Here is a 21,929-nt window from a genome sequence, read left to right on the forward strand (position 1 = left end):
TTGAATGTTTTGCTTTGTTTTATTTAGATTTCAAAGCAATTAGCAAGTCCCTAGAGGAAAGCTGCCAATATACTGAAGAGAGGAACTGAAGCACTAAGTAGAAGAGTAGGAGTGTGGGGAGCTGAAGGGGATTGTTACTTGCTATGTGCTGAAATGCTTACAGTAGACTCACAGCAGGAGTGTGTGAAAGACACATCTGCAAGACAACTTACAATCTACGGTCATACTCTAGAGTAAGGCTGAACAGAAAAGTGATCTTTGCCAAACTCTGAGCTGTAGTTCAATGATCAGCACACTGCACTGGAGAGTAACCAATAACAACTGGCAGGGACTCTGTAACCATGCAATGTCACCAAGATGCTTAACAGTAATGTAACTCTCCTGACACTGAGATGTTGTAAAAACTTAGAGGCAGAGTCTTTCATTCGATCTGAATTATGAAAAGTTCTGTTAGTGAAAAGCATGAAGTCTGATTAACCACCAGAGGAGAACTAGTTAGAACCAGCCACAGATCTGGTTAGTGGTTTCCCACAACACTTACCCATTTTCTGTCTAACTAGGCATCTTTTTCTTCCATGGTTGGGCTTGTAATTTCTGTGGTGTGTGTGTGTGTGTGTGTACAGTATCACCCACTGCTTCCATAGCTTACCATAAGAGACACTTTGCTGGGAAAGTGGAATGGAACAAAAGGCAGCTGTGACCTGGCATAAGAATAAGTTTCTTGTCCTAATCATTTCTTCCCAGGGGCATTTAAGTTAACTTTTCTTTGTTGGGAGATGAAAATTCTACACACAAACACTTACCTGTTCCCATGAAGAAATCATATGACGCTCAGCAGGCAGCTTTTCTATTATGCTCACCTCTGTCACACCTGGGGAAGATTCTAGAAAAAGTAAAACAGAGTACAAAGTTGTAATAGACTTGCTTACATTTTGTGTTTTATGTTGATTAAGTGTTGATGACTGCTCTATGGCTAGCCAATCCTTCTGATGAGTGTTTACATCCCCCATGAGCAAAGGAAAGGACTGGCCGAGCCCCAAATCCCAGTACCATAACTTTGGAAGACACGGCATAACCCCAAGGAAGACCACCACCAGCACCTCTTCAATCTTCTACATTTATCTAGTTGAACAAAGGACAGAGATTCTAAACTTTCAGTGATTGCACACTGGACTTTAGTTCTTACAGTTAAGAAGAATGAGGAATAGCAGCACTTTAACTTTCTATAAGAAATCAGACTTATCCAGGAGTGGTGGCGCAGTGCTTTAACCCAGTACTCAGGAATCAGAGAAAGGCAGGGAGATATCGGTGAGACAGAGGCCAATATCGTCTACATGGCAAGTTCCAGGACAGACAGGACTACAAAGAAAGACTCTGTCTCAAAAAACCAGAGAACAACAACAACAAAAAGAAAGACTTGATTTCTAACATTTTTTTCTAAATATCTCCTGAACATATCATTCTATTTGACAGAGTTCAGGACTTAAAAACTAGTCTAAGCTAGGTATTGGCACCAACCTCTATTGGAAGTATTTGCCAGACTGAGGGAGTTGGATGTACCAGAAGTAGAGGCTACGCTGTGTTAGTGAGTTCCAGGAAAGCCTAGGCTGTGTATCAAACAGTGCCTAAATAAATGCAAGACTGGAGTTGGGGAAAGGACACAATAAGAGAATCCATAAAAAAAAGGAAAATAAAACAAAACACTGCCAGCCAACTAACAGAAAGATAAAAAGAAATGATTCAACCCTTACCACTTTCACAGTGCCATGTTAACATCCTTAATTTCAAACTGTAGACATCTAGAATTCTGAGTCCATCCTTGTGTTTATATATAATTTTTTTTCAAGTTCCACCTCCACCACAAAACCACTTTATTCTTGCTAGCAGTGATCTCTAATTTTCATGACACCATATCCTATGCAATGTAAGGTAAATGCTACATGTTTACATTTTGAGCTGTATACCGATTTTTTAATATGGAATCTAAGCATAATATCAACAAAACTTTAATGAGTTTTTGATGTGCACATATATATGTGTATTTTATGCATGTGAATGTGCATGTAAGCTCAAGGTTGACTTTAAAAGTCCTCCTTGATTACTTTCCACCTTATTCACTGAACCAAAGTCTCTCAGTTGAACCAAAGCTCTCTGATATGGGCTAGTATACCTAGCCAACTTGTGCCAAGGTTCCCATTCCCACCTTCCAAGTGCTGGACTTCTAGGTGGGCTGCCATGCCCATCTGAGAGTTATGTGGATTCTGTGAATTCAAATTCTGCTCTTCATGCTTGCACTGTAAGATTAAACCACTGAACCATCCATCTCTCCAGACCCTGAAATGAGTTTTAAACTCTCTAGGAATGTGGCATTCTTTTAATACAAGTTTATGTGGATGACTGATCTTGTTATTATGCCAGGGCCCTTTCTATAGATCATGAGAATTTCTCCAAGTTGTCAGAAAACTCAAATCTTGAAATGCAGGAACCGATCAATGTAGGAACTAAGAATTCAGAACCTGACCAGTTGTAATCTTTACATAGTCAGTAGATACTTGAAAAGAGGTGAGTCTTCACTTTCCTCTGACTTCAGTAAGAGAAAATACTACTACTTTTGCAGAAGAAGGAAAAATTGAAGTGTTTTTAAAAAGCTAATACTTACTATAGAATTACACACACACACACACACACACACATTTTACTTTTAATGTTTTAAGATACTAAGAGTATGTTGCTAAAACTGAAGCATATAGGTGAGTCTCTCTACGTCTTTGGAAGTCGGGCGGGAAGATGCTGTCTATTCCTTTGGTGGCAGTTGTATAGTGATGTATTTTAGCTATATCTATGGGGAGTCTGGTGTCTAAGGTTGCAAGAAGACACACAATCACCCACTGTTTACACTCCATGTGGTCGCTTAGTCTAAAGTTGGGTGGTATCAATTTCTTCCATCTTTGCATGCTTACATCACTTCTTCCTGCAAGGTAATCTTTCCACCTTCTTGAATTTATAGAGTCGGTTTTTCTTCTGCCCCAACCAAAAAAACCAATAAAGACAAGCTATGCCAGTTTTACACTTAAACTTTAAGACAACAGAAAGTTTTCCTTTTCCTTTCTTTGAATCCAGAGACACCATACAATAAATCCAAGCCATTCTGATAAAAGAAGCAAAAAAGAACATTGGGGGTGGGCAAAGGAACACTGCTCTCTGCCCTTTTTCCCACGGAACTAAGCAGATTGTGGTGGAACACCCTGCTTTCCTTATGGGCCTCCTCAGACCCCCCTCCTAGCTCATCCCTAAGCCTAAGTGTGAGCTCTCAATACCTAGAAGCACATTGTACTGGAGCCTCCAGTGGCCACAGCTATCACGATACCAGAAGAACTTCCTAATAGGGAACACACGGCTACCACACTGTCCTGAAAGACAGAAAGGGTAACAAACAAGGGAATACAACATCCACCTGCAAAAGGACAAGACTAGATTCTCAGCACCTAGTATTACGACCTTCCAAAACCCAGATGGCCTAAAGCACAGTCAATAACATCCAGGACAATGTATGTCTCCACCAGAACCCAGCAATCCTGCCACAGCAGACCCTGAGTACTGGAGCATAGCTGGAATAAAGACATAGACCTTAACATAGCTTTTATGAATATGACAGAGGTCCTTAAAAAGGAAATGAAGAACTCCCTTAAAGAAATCTATAAAAACACAACAATGGAAGGAAATGACTAAAACATTCAAGATCTGAGAGTGGAAATACAACCAAAAAAGAAAACCCAACCTGTGAGAAATCTGGAAAGGAAAACTTTAGGAACATGAATAGGAACCTCAGAGACAACAGAATACAAGAGATGAAAGAAAGAATCCCCACTATTGACGAAACAATAGAAGAAATGAAAGTGTTAAATTAAAAAACAAAATCCTGTAATGACACATCCAGAAAATCTGGGACACTATGAAAAAAACAATTCTAATAATAATATGGATAGAGAAAGGAGAAGCAACCCAGGTCAAAGGTGTAGAAAACATTTTCAATATGATCATAGGAGGTTTAACTAACCTAAAGAAGATGCCAAGATACAAGAAGTATATAGAACACCAAATAGACTGGACCAGAAAAGAAAATCCTCTAAGCACAAAATACTAAACATACAGAATAAATAAAGACTATTAAAACTATGATGGAAAAAGACCAAATAATATATAAGGCAGACCTTTATTAATTGAATAACACCTGACTTCTCCGTAGAACGGCCTGGACAGCTGTCTTACATACTCTATGAGACCACCTCAGACTACTATACTCAGCAGAACTTACAATAGTGGAGAAAACAAGATATTCCACTATAGGAGGAGCACGGTGGCCTCTGTATAAATGCCAGGGGCCATGCAGCCAAAGGCAACTCCTGCAGGAGGATCTAATTGAAGACTGCCTAAGACACCAAGGATTGCTGTCACAGACTATGCCAGCCAATTGCTGCTTGGAAGAGATACTTGCTTGGAACCAATGGGATGCGGGTGGAGGGCATAAAGGGTGCTCCTGTGGATTACTAATGAGCTGTGGCAGTGTTCTCACCTGCTCCAGGAGTCTGTGCCTTTGATTCTGCACCACCTTGTCTCCAACCCCCAGTGACAAGTAGGGCCGGGTAGTGGGTGGTCCAGGGCACAGGCAGCATTCCATGATAAAACCAAATTTAAACAATATTTGTCTACAAATCTATCTTCACAGAAGGCACTAGAAGGAAAACTGCAACCTAAAGAGGTTAACTATTTACCGCTCTAATTGACAGTGTAAACCTGAGAAAGCAGGGCCTAAATATGGGGCAGACTAAAGTCTCATGCAATAGACAACTTTATTCAGAGCATCCGACAATGTATACTCTGAGGTTAAGAAAAGTCAACTGGGTAAAGTTTACAATCATAAGGACAAGCCACATGTGGCACAAGCATGTTTTTCCATAGGGGCATATAAACAAATAACCAAATGCCAGTTGTAAATAATCTGAAGGAAAACTCATTACTATCTGCTACACGTGGAAAGGGCATGAAAGCACATTCTAAAAGAAAGAAGAAAGCTTACAAAGCCATGGAAACTAAACATCTCTCTACTTAATGAAAAATGGGTCAAGACGGTGTCAAGACAAATACTTTCTAGAATTCAATTAAAATGAATGCACAACATACCCAAACTTATGGACACAATGAAGACGGTGCTAAGAGTAAAGTTCATAGCATTAAGTGCCCACATTAACAAAACAAAACTTCAGAGATTTTGCACTAGCAAATTAACAGCATATTTGAAAATTCTAGAACAAAAAGAAGAAATTGACCCAAAAGTAGTATTCAGAAAGAAATGATCAAACCCAGACTGAAATCTATAAAATATAAACAATATAAAAGAATCAATGAAACCAAGAGTTGGGATTTTTGAGAAAAATCAATAAAATTAAAATACCTTTATCTAAGTTAATTAAAAAGCAGAGAGAATATTGAAATTAAGAAAACTGGAAATGAAAAGGTGGATAGAACAGACACCTAGGAAATTCAGAGAATTATAAGGACACACTTTAAAAACTTCCACAAAATTAGAAAATCTAAAAGAAATGGAAAATTACCAAATCACCAATCAAGATCAGATAAATATTTAAATAATCTTATAACCCCTTGTGAAATAGAAGCTGTCCTTAAAAGTCTCCCAACTAAAGAAAGTTCAGGGCCAGATAGTTTTACCAGACTTCCCTTTTTTTCTTTTTCTGTTTTTGGGTTTTCGAGACAGGGTTTCTCTGTATAGCCCTGGCTGTCCTGGAACTCATTCTGTAGACCAGCCTGGTCTCGAACTCTGAAATCCACCTGCCTCTGCCTCCCAAGTGCTGGGATTAAAGGCATGTGCCACCACTGCCTGGTTTTACCAGATTTTCAAAGAAGAGTTAATACCAAATATTCCTCAAATTATTTCACAAAATATAAACAGAAGAAACATTCATTTTATAAGGCCACAGTCACCCTGATATCTAAACCACATAAAGACTCAACAAACAAATAGAATTACAGACCAATTTCCCATATGAACATAGATGCAAAAACACTCAATGAAATACTTACAAACTGAATTCAAGAACATATCAAAAAGATATCCACTATGATCAAGAATGCTTCATCCCAGAGATAGAGGAATGGTTTAATATATGAAAATCAGCAAATATAATCTAGTCAACATTCACATAAATGCAAGAAATCAAAGCATTTCCACTAAAATGAGGAACAAGATAAGATTGTCCACTCTCTCTAACTATTCGATATCGTACTTGAAGTCTTTGCTAGAGCAATAAGAGAACTGGAAGAGGTCAAAGGGACACAAACTGGAAAGGAAGAAGTCAAAATTTGATTGTTTGCAGATGATAGGATCGTATACATAAGTGGTCCTGAAAGTTTCACTGGGAACCCATTCAAACTGCAACACAATTCTTCACTGATCTTGAAAGAACAACAGTTTTCACCTTCATATGGAAACACAGAAAACTCAAGATACCTAAAACAATGCTGAATGACAAAAGATATGCAGGAGAAATCATCATTGCCAATGTCAAGTTGTACTATAAACCTATAGTAATGAAAAGGGCACAGTAGCGGCACAAAATAGACATGTTGACCAATGACATTGAATTGAAGATTCAGACATAAATCTACACACCTATGGACACCCGACTTTTGATAAAAATCCAGAAATAAACACTGGAAAACTTGTGCTGGTCATACTGGATGGCTGCATCCAAACAGATCTATACTTAACACACTACACAAAACTCAACTCCAAATTGATTAAAGACATCAACATAAAACCAGATACACTAAACCTAGTAGAAGAGAAAGTGGGGAAAAGCCTTAAACTTGTTGGCACAGGAAAAGACTTTCTGAACAGAATACCATTATTAGTACAGGCACTAAGATCAATAATTAAGAAATTGAACTTCAGGAAACTGAAAATTGTCTGCAAGGCAAAGGATACTATTATTTGACAAAGCAGCAGCCTAAGGAACGAGAAAAAAATTCTTACCAAGTATACATCCAATAGAGGCCTAATAGCCAAAATATATAAAGAACTCGAAAAACTAGATGTTAAGAAAACAAATAACCCAATTAAAGAATGGATGACACAAACAGAGAATTCCTAAAACAGGAAATGTAGCAGCTTGTGTGCTCATGATAATTATGTTATCCAAAAACCTTCTGCAGTGTGCACACATAGGCAAAGAAAGCCTGCCCCCACTTGACTCTGATTGGGAAATAAAGTTGCCAGCAGCCAATGATTGGGCAGGGAGACAGAGGAGAGACTTTTAGGATTCCCAGGCAAGAAAATCAGGAGAGAGAGAAGGGATTCCCAGGACTGACAACATTGGGAAGGAGCAAGCGGGAGAGACGGCCAAAATATAGGTGCAAAAGGCAAAGCAGCCCCAGAAGGGCTACCCAGAAGGGTCAAGGGCAGCAAAGATAGAATATAGATTTAGTATTAACTTAGGAAGGGGAAAGTGTGCTAGCTGTGGGGAGGTTTGGAAGTGCCTAGCCATTGAGCTAGTTAAGGCATATTAAAAATAAGCCAGCATATGTGTGTCTTTTATTTGTGAACCCAGGGCTCTTGGGCAGGTGCACAAGAGGTGTGTGCACCAGAAGGGAGCATAGAGTGAACTTTAATAATTTACCACTACAAGGAAACTCTGAAAGAAATATTCAACATGCTTATATATGTGGATATAAGCTGTTAAGTCAATGATAACCAAGCTATCATATATAGACCCAGAGAAGTTAGGTATAGAGTAAGGGACTGGGAGTTGGTGTAGGCACAAAGATCTCATTAGGAAAGGGAAATGCAAATCAAAACTACTTTAAGATTTCAACTTACATCAGTCAGAAAGGCCAATAAAACAAGTGACAGCTCATGCTGGTGAGGATGTAGAATAAGGGGAACGCACATCCATTGCTGGTGGGAGTAAAAACTTGTACAGCTGCTATGGAAATCCGTTCCTAAGGAAGATGAGAATCTACCTCAAGAGCCAGCTATACCACTCTTGGGCACCGACCAAAGGACCCTTTATCCTATCTCAGAGACACTTGCTCAACCACGTTCATTGATTCTCTATTAATAGCAGCCAGAAATTGGGAACAACCTAGATGTCCCTCAACAAACTGAATAAAGAAAATGTGGCTCTTACCGGGGTGGCTGGGGCGCAGGGTCGGCTGACACCCGCCAGCTACCCACGACACCCGCCACAGGATCTTGAGACTTCTGGTGAGTGGAACACAGCTTCTGCTCCAATCCAATTGCGCGCGGGACCTGAGACTGCATTAGTTAGGGAAGCAGAAAACCAGCCTGAGTAGGGCCACAAGCCTCTTCCGGTCTGACCAGCACCGGGGTAGCTAGGGCCCAGGGTCAGCTGACACCCGCCAGCTACCCACAACACCCACCACAGGATCTTAAGACTTCTGGTGAGTGGAACACACCAGAACAAGTGACAGCTCATGCTGGTGAGGATGTAGAATAAGGGGAACGCACATCCATTGCTGGTGGGAGTAAAAACTTGTACAGCTGCTATGGAAATCCGTTCCTAAGGAAGATGAGAATCTACCTGCTCCAATATTTAAACAGTGACAACTACAACAACTAACCCCAGAGATTACCAGATGGCGAAAGGTAAACGTAATAATCTTACTAACAGAAACCAAGACCACTCACCATCATCAGAACCCAGCACTCCCACTTCGCCCAGTCCAGGGCACCCCAACACACCGGAGAAGCTAGACCCGGATCTAAGAGCATATCTCATGATGATGGTAGAGGACATCAAGAAGGACTTTAATAACACACTTAAAGAAATACAGGAGAACACTGCTAAACAGGTAGAAGACATTAAAGAGGAAGCACAAAAATCCCTTAAAGAATTGCAGGAGAACACTGCTAAACAGGTAGAAGACATTAAAGAGGAAGCAAAAAATCCCTCAAAGAATTGCAGGAAAACCAGACCAAACAGGTGATGGAATTGAATAAAACCATCCAAGACCTAAAAAGGGAAGTAGAGACAATGAAGAAAACCCAAATTGAGGCAACGCTGGAGATAGAAACCCTAGGAAAGAAATCTGGAACCATAGATGCGAGCATCAGCAACAGAATACAAGAGATGGAAGAGAGAATCTCCGGTACAGAAGACTCCATAGAGAACATCGGCACGACAATGAAAGAAAATACAAAATCCAAAAAGATCCTAACTCAAAACATCCAGGAAATCCAGGACAAAATGTGAAGACCAAACCTACGGATAATAGGAGTAGATGAGAATGAAGATTTTCAACTCAAAGGACCAGCAAATATCTTCAACAAAATTATAGAAGAAAACTTCCCAAACCTAAAGAAAGAGATGCCCATGAACATACAAGAAGCTTACAGAACTCCAAATAGACTGGACCAGAAAAGAAATTCCTTTTGACACATAATAATCAGAACAACAAATGCACTAAATAAAGATAGAATACTAAAAGCAGTAAGGGAAAAAGGTCAAGTAACATATAAAGGAAAGCCTATCAGAATTACACCAGATTTTTCACCAGAGACTATGAAAGCCAGAAGATCCTGGACAGATGTTATACAGAAACTAAGAGAACACAATTTCCAGCCCAGGCTACTATACCCAGCCAAACTCTCAATTACCATTGATGGTGAAACCAAAGTATTCCACGACAAAACCAAATTCACACATTATCTTTCCACGAATCCAGCCCTTCAAAGGATAATAACAGAAAAAAACCAATACAAGGACGGAAACCACGTCCTAGAAAAAGCAAGAAGGTAATCCCTCAACAAACCTAAAAGAAGACAGCCACAAGAACAGAACACCAACTCTAACAACAAAAATAAAAGGAAGCAACAATTACTTCTCCCTAATATCTCTTAATATCAATGGACTCAACTCCCCAATAAAAAGACATAGACTAACAGACTGGATACAGAAACAGGACCCAACATTTTGCTGCTTACAGGAAACTCATCTCAGAGAAAAAGATAGACACTACCTCAGAATGAAAGGCTAGAAAACAATTTTCCAAGCAAATGGTAGGAAGAAACAAGCTGGAGTAGCCATTATAATATCTGATAAGATTGACTTCCAACCCAAAGTCATCAAAAAAGACAAGGAAGGGCACTTCATACTCATCAAAGGTAAAATCCTCCAAGAGGAACTCTCAATTCTGAATATCTATGCTCCAAATACAAGGGCAGTCACATTCATTAAAGATACTTAAGTAAAGCTCAAAGCACACATTGCACCTCACACAATAATAGTGGGAGACTTCAACACACCACTTTCACCAATGGACAGATCATGGAAGCAGAAACTAAACAGGGACACAGTGAAACTAACAGAGGTTATGAAACAAATGGATCTGACAGGTATCTACAGAACATTTTATCCTAAAACAAAAGGATATACCTTCTTCTCAGCACCTCACGGTACCTTCTCCAAAATTGACCACATAAATGGTCACAAAACAAGCCTCAACATATACAAAAATATTGAAATTGTCCCATGCATCCTATCAGATCACCATGGACTAAGGCTGATCATCAATAACAAAATAAATAATAGAAAGCCAACACACACGTGGAAACTAAACAACACTCTTCTCAATGATACCTTGGTCAAGGAAGGAATAAAGAAAGAAATTAAGGACTTTCTGGAGTTGAATGAAAATGAAGCCACAACATACCCAAACTTATGGGACACATTGAAAGCATTTCTAAGAGGAAAATTCATAGCTCTGAGTGCCTCCAAAAAGAAACTAGAGAGAGCACACATTAGCAGCTTGACAACACACCTAAAAGCTCTAGAACGAAAGGAAGCAAATTCACCCAAGAGGAGTAGACGGCAAGAAATAATCAAACTCAGGGGAGAAATCAACCAAGTGGAAACAAGAAGAACAATTCAAAGAATCAACCAATCGAGGAGCTGGTTCTTTGAGAAAATCAACAAGATAGATAAACCCTTAACCAGACTCACTAGAGGGCATAGGGAAAGTATTCTAATTAACAAAATCAGAAATGAAAAGGGAGACATAACAACAGACCCTGAAGAAATCCAAAACACCATCAGATCCTTCTACAAAAGGCTATACTCAACAAAACTGGAGAACCTGGATGAAATGGACAAGTTTCTAGACAGATACCAGGTACCAAAGTTAAATCAAGATCAGGTTAATGATCTAAACAGTCCCATATCCCCTAGAGAAATAGAAGCAGTCATTAATAGTCTCCCAACCAAGAAAAGCCCAGGACCAGATGGGTTTAGTGCAGAGTTCTATCAGACCTTCAAAGAAGATCTAATCCCAGTTCTTCACAAACTATTCCACAAAATAGAATCAGAAGGTACTCTACCCAACTCATTCTATGAAGCCACAATTACTCTGATACCTAAACCACATAAAGACCCAACAAAAATAGAGAACTTCAGACCAATTTCCCTTATGAATATTGATGCAAAAATCCTCATTAAAGTTCTTGCTAACCGAATTCAAGAACACATCAAAACAATCATCCATCCTGACCAAGTAGGTTTCATCCCAGGGATGCAAGGATGGTTCAATATACGAAAATCCATCAATGCAATCCATTATATAAACAAACTCAAAGACAAAAACCACATGATCATCTCGTTAGATGCTGTAAAAGCATTTGACAAAATCCAACACCCATTCATGATAAAAGTCTTTGAAAGATCAGGAATTCAAGGCCCATACCTAACCATGATAAAAGTAATATACAGCAAACCAGTAGCTAACATCAAAGTAAATGGTGAGAAGCTGGAAGAAATCCCACTAAAATCAGGGACTAGATAAGGCTGCCCACTCTCTCCCTACCTATTCAACATTGTACTTGAAGTCCTAGCCAGAGCAATTAGACAACAAAAGGAGATCAAGGGGATACAAATCGGAAAAGAAGAAGTCAAAATATCGCTTTTTGCAGATGATATGATAATATATATAAGTGACCCTAAAAATTCCACCAGAGAACTCCTAAGCCTGAAAAATAGCTTCGGTGAAGTAGCTGGATATAAAATTAACTCAAGCAAGTCAATGGCCTTTCTGTACACAAAGGATAAACAGGCAGAGAAGGAAATTAGGGAAACAACTCCCTTCTCAATAGTCACAAATAATATAAAATACCTTGGCATGACTCTAACTAAGGAAGTGAAAGATCTGTATGACAAGAACTTCAAGTCCCTGAAGAAAGAAATTAAAGAAGATCTCAGAAGATGGAAAGACCTCCCATGCTCATGGATTGGCAGGATCAACATTGTAAAAATGGCTATCTTACCAAAAGCAATCTACAGATTCAATGCAATCCCCATCAAAATTCCAACTCAATTCTTCAACGAATTAGAAAGGGCAATCTGCAAATTCATATGGAACAACAAAAAACCTAGGATAGCAAAAACTCTTCTCAAGGATAAAAGAACCTCTGGTGGAATCACCATGCCTGACCTAAAGCTGTACTACAGAGCAATTGTGATAAAAACTGCATGGTACTGGTATAACGACAGACAAGTAGACCAATGGAATAGAATTGAAGACCCTGAGATCAACCCACATACCTATGGTCACTTGATCTTTGACAAGGGAGCAAAAACCATCCAGTGGAAAAAAGACAGCATTTTCAACAAATGGTGCTGGCACAATTGGCGGTTATCATGTAGAAGAATGCGAATTGATCCATTCCTATCTCCTTGTACCAAGGTCAAATCTAAGTGGATTAAGGAACTCCACATAAAACCAGAGACACTGAAACTTATAGAGGAGAAAGTAGGGAAAAGCCTCGAAGATATGGGTACAGGGGAAAAATTCCTGAATAGAACAGCAAAGGCTTGTGCTGTAAGATCGAGAATCGATAAATGGGACCTCATAAAGTTGCAAAGCTTCTGCAAGGCAAAAGATACCGTCAATAAGACAAAAAGACCACCAACAGATTGGGAAAGGATCTTTACCTATCCTAAATTAGATAGGGGACTAATATCCAATATATATAAAGAACTCAAGAAGGTGGACTCCAGAAAATCAAATAACCCCGTTAAAAAATGGGGCTCAGAACTGAACAAAGAATTCTCACCTGAGGAATACCGAATGGCAGAGAAGCACCTGAAAAAATGTTCAACATCCTTAATCATCAGGGAAATGCAACTCAAAACAACCCTGAGATTCCACACCAGTCAGAATGGCTAAGATCAAAAATTCAGGTGACAGCAGATGCTGGCAAGGATGTGGAGAAAGAGGAACACTCCTTCATTGTTGGTGGGATTGCAAGCTGGTACAACCACTCTGGAAATCAGTTTGGTGGTTCCTCAGAAAAGTGGACATAATACTACCAGAGGATCCAGCAATACCTCTCCTGGGCATATATCCAGAAGATGTTCCAACCGGTAAGAAGAACACATGCTCCACTATGTTCATAGCAGCCTTATTTATAATAGCCAGAAGCTGGAAAGAACCCAGATGCCCCTCAACAGAGGAATGGATACAGAAAATGTGGTACATTTACACAATGGAGTACTACTCAGCTATTAAAAGGAATGAATTTATGAAATTCCTAGGCAAATGGATGGATCTGGAGGGCATCATCCTGAGTGAGGTAACATATTCACAAAGGAACTCACACAATATGTACTCACTGATAAGTGGATATTAGCCCAAAAACTTAGGATACCCAAGATATAAGATACAATTTGTTAAACGCATGAAACTCAAGAAGAACGAAGACCAAAGTGTGAACACTGTGCCCCTTCTTGGAATTGGGAACAAAACACCCATGGAAAGAGTTAAAGAGATAAAGTTTGGAGCTGTGAAGAAAGGATGGACCATCTAAAGACTGCCATATCCAGGGATCCATCCCATAATCAGCTTCCAAACGCTGACACCATTGCATAGACTAGCAAGATTTTGCTGAAAGGACCCAGATATAGCTGTCTCTTGTGAGACAATGCCGGGGCCTAGCAAACACAGAAGTGGATGCTCACAGTCAGCTATTGGATGGATCACAGGGCCCCCAATGGAGGAGCTAGAGAAAGTACCCAAGGAGCTAAAGGGAACTGCAACCCCATAGGTGGAACATTATTATGAACTAACCAGTACCCCAGAGCTCTGGACTCTAGCTGCATATGTATCAAAAGATGGCCTAGTCGGCCATCACTGGAAAGAGAGGCCCATTGGACTTGCCAACTTTACATGCCCCAGTACAGGGGAATGCCAGGGCCAAGGGGTGGGGGTGGGTGGGTGGGGGACTGGGTGGGAGAGTGTATTGGGGACTTTTTGGATAGCATTGGAAATGTAATTGAGGAAAATACCTAATAAAATAAATAAATAAAATAAAATAAAATGGAAAAGAGCAGGGACACCAAAAAAAAAAAAAAAAAAAAAAGAAAATGTGGTATATTTATACAATGGAACATTATTCAGCTGTTAAAAAAAAAAAGAAGAAATTAGCAGGCAAATGAATAGGGGAGGAAAGGGTTTATTCGGCTTACACTTCCATACTGCTGTTCATTACCAAGGAAGTCAGGACTGGAACTCAAGCAGGTCAGAAAGCAGGAGCTGAAGCAGAAGCCATGGAGGGATGTTCTTTACTGGCTTGCTTCCCCTGGCTTGCTCAGCCTGCTCTCTTATAGAACCAAGACTACCAGCCCAGAGATGGTCCCACCCACAAGGGGCCTTTCCCCCTTGATCACTAATTGAGAAAATGCCTTACAGTTGGATCTCATGGAGGCATTTCCTTAACTGAAGCTCCTTCGTCTGTGGTACTTCCAGCTGTGTCAAGTTGACACAAAACTAGCCAGTACAGTAACCCAGACCCTGAAAGACAAATATGGTATGTACTTGCTTATATATGTGGATACCAGCTGTTAAGTCAATGAAAACCAAGCTATCATATATAGACCCAGAGAAGTTAGGTATAGTTTAAGGGACTGGGAGTGTATGTAGGCACAGAGATCTCTTTAGGAGAGGGAAATAGAATAGTTATGAATGGATTTTGGGGGGCAGGATGGAACAACAGGATCAGTGGGAGTGAGAAGGAAAGAGGAGAATAAGGGAGGGAATATGGTGGCCCATTTGGGAGATAGTATGGAAACCTAATGCTTCCTAAAATGTACACATATATAAAGACAATCTAAATGAAATTGCCAAAAAATGGGGGAGATAGAGCCCCAACCATCGAACTATCATCACCAAATGAAGCTTTCAGTACTGGGATTGGGCCATATCTAATTGAGCTGTTGGCCAAAGGGCTCCCATGGGAATCCAGGCTGTTGCCAAGAGTGTAAGTTGCTCTCTTCAAACTGATCATAAGTTGTTAACAACACCACCAACACAACTAGTTGAACATGGCAAAGTTGAGCTGGTGCCTGAATGGAGCTTTTACTTCTATATGATGGTGTCTTTGGTACAGTAAGGTACTTTGTAAGCTACCAGATGAGAAACTTAAACACCAAACCAGATATGAATCCTCTGATCTACAATGGTGTACTGCCTACAAGATATGCTAGGGCAATGGTGGCACAAAGCTTGAAGTAACCAACCAATATTTCATTTGACTTAAGGCCTGCTTCACAAGATGGAACTCATCCTGATACTACCTGGGTGACCAAGAACCTGTGACTAGATGGCCCAAGTACCTAGGGTAAAACCAAATTCCACTGTTCTAAGAAACAAAACAGCAAAAAAAGGACAAATAAAAAACCCAAACTAGCAATAAAATGGCTCCTAATGACATTCTGCTGTACTCATAGATCAGTGCCTTGTTTAGGCAGCATCAGAGAAGCTTCCTCCTATAGCAGATTGGAACAAATACAGAGACCCACAGCCAGACATGATGCAGAGAATGAGAGACCTTGGAACATTCAGCCTTAAAGAGGATTTTTTCCTTCAAACCCCTCCCTTAGAGCTCAGGGAACCCAGCTGAAGAGAACTAAGAAGGGTGTAAGAGCCAGAGGGCATAGGGACACCAAGAAAACAAGACCCTCTAACCAACACGATTGATGGTTATATGAACTCTTCTGAGAATGAGCTGCACAGGGCCTGCAACGGTCTGCACCAGGTCCTGTGTGTATTTATGGCTTCTCGGTTAGTGGTTTTATAGGATCCCTGAGTATGTGAAAAGTGGGTCTCTGATTTTTGTGCTTTCTCTTCTTCTTCTCTTTTCCTTCTGTTTGCTACTTTTGTTCAACTCTGCTGTGATAATTTTTTTATCTTATTGTATTTTATTTTGTTATATTTCATTATTATATCTTAGAGGGCTGTTTGTTTTCTAATGCGATACATAAAAGGAGTGGATCTGGGTGGGAGGGGAGGCAGGGAGAACCTGGGAAGAGAAGAGGGAGGGGAAACTGTAATCAGGATATATCAACTGGATCCCTTTAGATTGTCTTACATTGTTGAATGTCTAGAGTTCTTTATAGATACCTTGTAATCTCTGTACACACTGTAATTTACAAATATTTTATTTGGGGCTGTGTTGTCACTTGATGGTATCCATATAACATATTTTATTAAATTTTTATGAAGTCTTCTAGTTTGTATCATACTTAAAATTCTATTCTCTAGTTCTAAGTTGCTTAAAACCTAAACTAAGGGGATCTAGAATGATGGGTCAACAGTTAAGAACATTGGCTGCTCATCCAGAGGACCCAAGTTTCACTGCTGTTAGCAGTTACCACCATGACAGCTCATAACTGTAACTCTAGTCCCAGGGGATCTATTATCTTTATTGTAGCAACTACATGTTACAAAAAAAATTATCTATTTTTACCACATTTAAGTGTAGAGATCAGTGGCAAAATTATTCATATCGTTAGATAATCACTGCTATCATTTCCCAAATGTTTAGTAAGCCCCAATGTAGTAAATTTTCAAAGAGAAAAATATTCTGTTTCAAGACTGTTTGGGGTATTCCTGGCCTCTTATATTTTGGTATTAACTTTAGAGTTAATATATCAGTTTCTGCAATAGAGGTGTTGATATTTGATAGTAATTGCAGATCCTAAATTTATAGGATATACTTGGGGAAAACCACTCTTCTATAAAGATGAGATTTCTTCTCACTCATTTCGATCTTAATATCCTTCAAAAGACTTTTACTGTTTTAGTGTAAGTCACAGACTTCTTTGTTAACCTAATTTCATTTTTGTACTGACTTTTGCTACTGTATAGTGTATGTGTGAATTACTTAGGGTTAATTTGTAAGAGTTTAGAATATGCAAACAGAGGCATCTTTAATTTTCTTATTATTTATTTCATTTTCCTGCCTAATTCCCTGGTCAGAATTTCTATTACAATGCTGAGTAGAAACGCTACGATTGAAAACATCAAGTATAGTAGACTGGAGACTGCAGTCCTTTACAAGACCCACTTATAAAGTTGGCTCTCGAGTGGCATTTAAGAAGTTAGATTTCAGTGACGTTTCCATCATCACTAGATGAAAATGGCTCACCATCTCCAAACTGAAATGCAAATAAAGTGTGGTTTTCTTCAGGGGTGGGGAGAGACTGTAGTTGGTACATGCTAGGTAAAGGAAATTCTGGACTCCTCAGTTTAAGAGGACACTTTAGACATACTGTTACAAGCATGTTGTTAGAGAAATTAAGTATGCCCTGTGTGGTTTCAGTGAGAAGACTCTTGAAAACTCCCACAGATTGGTTTGTTTTTTTTTTTTTTAAGCTTCCTTGCCTGCTTTTTCCCATTTGTTGATTTTTGTTTTATCACTTTCTGCTTTTTATCTCATTTCTAGGCAAAATGAGCCTAGAGAATCAGCACACCTGGACCAGCTTTGCTGCCCTTTTAGCATATTTTGTTGTTGTTCTTGAGCTTAAGTGTAAAGCAGGTAGTCTTTCAACATGATGTTAGCTATGAGATTACTCACAGATGCCCCTTATCAAATGATGATGTATTCTATTCTATTTTTTAATTGTTCTTTTGAGGGAAAAAACCTTATTATTAGTTCAGCCTGACTTCACCATCACCATCATACTTTTCCTGTGATGGGATTACAAACATGTGTCAGTATTACTGGTACTTCCTATTTGTAACATATATTTTTCTTCTCCATCAAGAATGAGTGCTAGATTTTGTCAAGTACCTTTTTGGCAGTTATTGATAATGTAGGCTTTGTCCTTTATTCTACTACTAACACTCTATTACATTCGTTTTTACATATTAAACAAATCATACATTGCTAGACTAAATCAGGCCAGGTCGCAGATTTCTACTACACAAAACACACAATTTCACATAGTGCTTATAGCTGCTGCTAAGGTGAAAAAAAAAAAAAAAAAGGTTTACAAGAGAGCAAGGTGGAAGGGTGTATGTGAGTAAGGTTTATTAGAGATAATACTTTGATCAGAAATTTGAACAATGAACAGGAGACACTGGGATGGAGATAATTCCAGGTGGAGACAGGCCAGGGAAACTAAATATGGTTACAGGTAGGAACAAGCTTAAGTGTCTTTAAAGTTATAGCCTCAACAGCAAGATGTCCGCAGTAGTCAAAGCAAAATGTACACGGCAAGATGAAAACAGATGATACAGAGAACTTGTGGATCACGGTAGGGAAACTCCAATTTCTTTGCGGTTGTGAGAGCAAAGCATCAAAGCATATTTTCTCAACCTGTCAGGTAGCTTTACTCCGCCCCTTTCCTTTATCCTGGAAAATTCTACAATCAACTCTGGGACACGATTCTTCTTAACTTGCCAGAAAGGCCGGGCACCTTAATCACTGAGAGATTACCGATTTGTTTGGGCTACTAGGAAGTTAGCTTCTTTCCCACACTGTTTCTTTATCCTTGTAGCCCCAGGAGTGGTGGTCCCTTAAGTGGCGTACAATGAAAAGAACTCTCAACCCCTTCAGCGCTGCCAGCTTTGGCTCCTTTCCACAGCTCGGTGCTGTACGCAGAGGCACTGAGCAGCGGCTGCCTTGGATACTGAGTGGCAGCATCATTCCTGCCGTTCATTCTGCAACCGAGCAAGGCTTGCATTTCAAGGATACAGCCTGGACTGAGGAAGCCTCCAGGGAGATGCGTCCCCCAGGCTTCCAGGTGCCTGCAGCCTCTTTCTACTCCTTTTTGCAGATGCAAGGCAACCATCCTGGAACTCTCAGCACACACTTTCCTGGCTTGGATAGATTGCCGCCTCCTTCCCTCCCCATCTAAGGAACTTGTAGCAGGGATGCCCTCTGCAGACAAATCCAGTTTAGCTGCAGTCCACCCAGCACCCAGCCCTCCACCTTCGTCCTTTCTAACCATTGTCCCACTCCACTCACCCAGGATGCGAGTGACGCCTAGGGTCAACTTCTCAAGGTGCGGCTTGCTGCCGGCTTGCAGTGGGGGCGGTGTCTCCTCCATGGCACGCGTCCTCACGACGCGCGCGGCGGCGGCGGCGGCAGCGGCGGCCCCAGTCCCCGGCGCCGCCGTGGACAGCCGGCCTGCCGGCTGACGCGCCCGACCCCGCCTCAGGTCTGCGGCCGTCGGGCTCAGGGCATGCCGGGAGTTGTAGTTTTCAGCGCCTGAGGGCTCCGCCAGGAGAGGATGGGCGGCCCGGGCGGCTTTGGCAGCGGCACTTCCGCCGGGAGCTCGTTCCCGCGACCCTGGCCCGGGCTTCGCCTCACATCTCCGCGACCCCGCCTCGCCTCGGCCGGGAGCCTCTCCCCTCGCCGGGGCCGGAGGCGCAGGCGGGGGCGGGCCTCTGCGCCGAGCGGCCAATGGGGACCAAGCCTGGCGGCCGGGGCGTGGCGGCCCCGGCTCCACGCCTCCAGTGGCGGTTGTTTCAAGATGGCGGGCGCGGCAGGCCCCTCCCTGCCGGGCTCAGCGTTCTGGAGCCGCGACTGTATCCTTTGCCCCGCTGCTAGGGGGCGCCGCGCCCTCCTGGGTGGCGAGGGCGGGGGCGCGAGGCTTTATGTGGTCCAGAGAAGCGTGGCGCGGACCCCGGCCTAGGGTCGGGCCTTTCCACTTCGGGCTGGGTGCCGGACTCGCCCATCACCTGGCGGCGACGTGTCGCTAGGTGGGAATTCTGGCTCTCGGGTAACCCGCCCTCCTTAGCCGTGGGTTCTGCAAAGATGGCCTGTAATGGGGGAGTCTCAGCCAGGGCTGGAAGCGCCCCTCTGCCATCCCTTGCAGGAGATCGCTGGCTGATGGTGTGAAGTGAGCTTGTAGGGGTGGGGAGAACAAGTGTGGGTGGACACAGTTGCTAGCTGGGCTGAGCCCTTTTCTCTTAATTTGGAATTACCAAGTGCACAACACTAGGAGCAAATCAGGTGGTTTGATTTGCTTTTTTGGTCTCCTAAGGCCCTTTAGTGATGCCGAATTTTCTAGCGCATCGTTAGGAGAGGTGTAGGCTTCATTGGAACGAGTTCTGCTGGGGCTAGGGAATAAGATAAGAAATGCCTGGACGCAGTGTTGATTTACTAGATTGTGGGTCACCCCTGCTGGAAATTGAAGTTTGGGGATTGTTTTTGTTCAGGAGGCTGTGAAGCTTTCTAGCCGCGCAGTAATTAGAATTCCCAGTTCACTAACTGACAAGATTTCACAGTGGTTCAATTCTAGGATTAGGTTAGCTGCTGCATCCTAAACTTTGGTTTGGGTTATACTTCCTTCCTGTAGGGGCATTACTTGAGAGAGGAAATGTAATCAGTGTTTCTGAGTGCCCGCAAAGAGGCCAGTTGGCTTGCTAGGAGAGGCGATGACATTGTTTCAGGCATTACTGTTACCTTTGGCAGAATCATTCTGGACAGTCTCTTCTGCTTAGCTCCAAGGGAAACTTAGAAAATTGTATTACCCGTTTCCTTTATTGAGTTACTTAGAGTTTCATGTGTGCAGAGAGGAATACTTTTGCATTCTGTGCTGCTGAGTGTTTAGAGTTGTACACTCTCGAAACAGAATTATCGCTTGTCTCTGATAGGTGGGTGAGAAGCAAATGAAATTACCGACTTGTACTGTAGAAGAAAGCGCACCAATGCACTCTCAAAGCAATTCTTTTTTTTTTTTTTTCCTTTTCTTTTCTTTTACCTATTAGAGTCAAGAAGCAAATCTGTGCATTAGGCCCACTGTACTAAATTAGAAAGTCAAGAAATCGGGATCAACCTTTGCCTTAGGAAACAGAGTTATTTGCTTATAACAGCTAATGGTATTTTTCTAATATAGAATGGAGGAGGTAACGGTCTGTTTCCCTGGGACTGAACAGATTAACAATGTGTGGTCCAAACCTTTGCTTTTGTTGTTAGTGTGTTCCATGCACTTATGTAGTCATAACACTCACTGTTTGTTAGAGAAGTGATAATATAGTCCCTATCTTTTACATTTTCTCATGCTTTGAATAGTTACTGTAAAGCATAAAGCATTTCCATCTATCTACTAATGATAAGAAATTGAAATTGTGGTAATTATGTTCTATAGAAATTCAGATGTAAGGAAGATATTGGAAAGTTATTGGTATCTCCTTTTTTCCTAGGGCTTTTTAATGACCAATTAACATTCAGCCTCTGATACTTTCATTCTATATTTTCATAGGACATACAGCTATATTTAATTACATTGTTGGTGATTATTTGCTGAAAAAATTTGTAAGTTATGTACCATTTGGTCTTTGGATCGTGATTTCTTTCTGTCACATTGGTGATCATTTCCCAGACCACTCCATGATAAAATTTTCCCTAGGAAGAAAGACAGATAGTGTGCACCTATGGTCTGGTATTCTTTGTGTATTATTCAGTAAGAGATTTTTTATTGCTCCCCTTAAACAAATCAATGTGATTGAGAGATTTGTCAGTTTCTATCACTGAGAGCAGATAATCAATGACCGAATATCATCTTTACAAAAAGGGGTTTGTATCTCCTGCAGTTGATTTAGCAGTGCTATCT

General features: G+C 41.0%; 2 protein-coding genes across 3 annotated transcripts in view; one reads left to right on the plus strand and one right to left on the minus strand.

Annotated features, from left to right (window-relative positions):
* The window catches only part of Tpgs2 (tubulin polyglutamylase complex subunit 2), a 39,214-nt gene extending 19,500 nt beyond the window's left edge, over positions 1-19,714 (minus strand). The window contains exons 1-2 of the mRNA XM_021150475.3: positions 19,337-19,714; positions 804-883 (exon numbers count right to left, since the gene is read on the minus strand). Coding sequence (XP_021006134.1) covers positions 804-883; positions 19,337-19,418 — 162 coding nt within the window. The 5' untranslated portion in view covers positions 19,419-19,714. The remainder of the gene's footprint in view (positions 1-803; positions 884-19,336) is intronic.
* The window catches only part of Kiaa1328 (KIAA1328 ortholog), a 324,609-nt gene continuing 322,235 nt past the window's right edge, over positions 19,556-21,929 (plus strand). Inside the window, exon 1 of one of the 2 annotated variants that reach the window (XM_085833650.1) lies at positions 19,556-19,899. In XM_085833650.1, coding sequence (XP_085689776.1) covers positions 19,602-19,899 — 298 coding nt within the window. In that variant the 5' untranslated portion in view covers positions 19,556-19,601. The other variant, XM_085833651.1, reaches the window with a different exon arrangement.

Source organism: Mus caroli, unplaced genomic scaffold (assembly GCF_978045245.1).
Source record: "Mus caroli unplaced genomic scaffold, Mus_caroli_1 scaffold_19, whole genome shotgun sequence".
NCBI classification, from domain to species: Eukaryota; Metazoa; Chordata; class Mammalia; order Rodentia; family Muridae; genus Mus; species Mus caroli.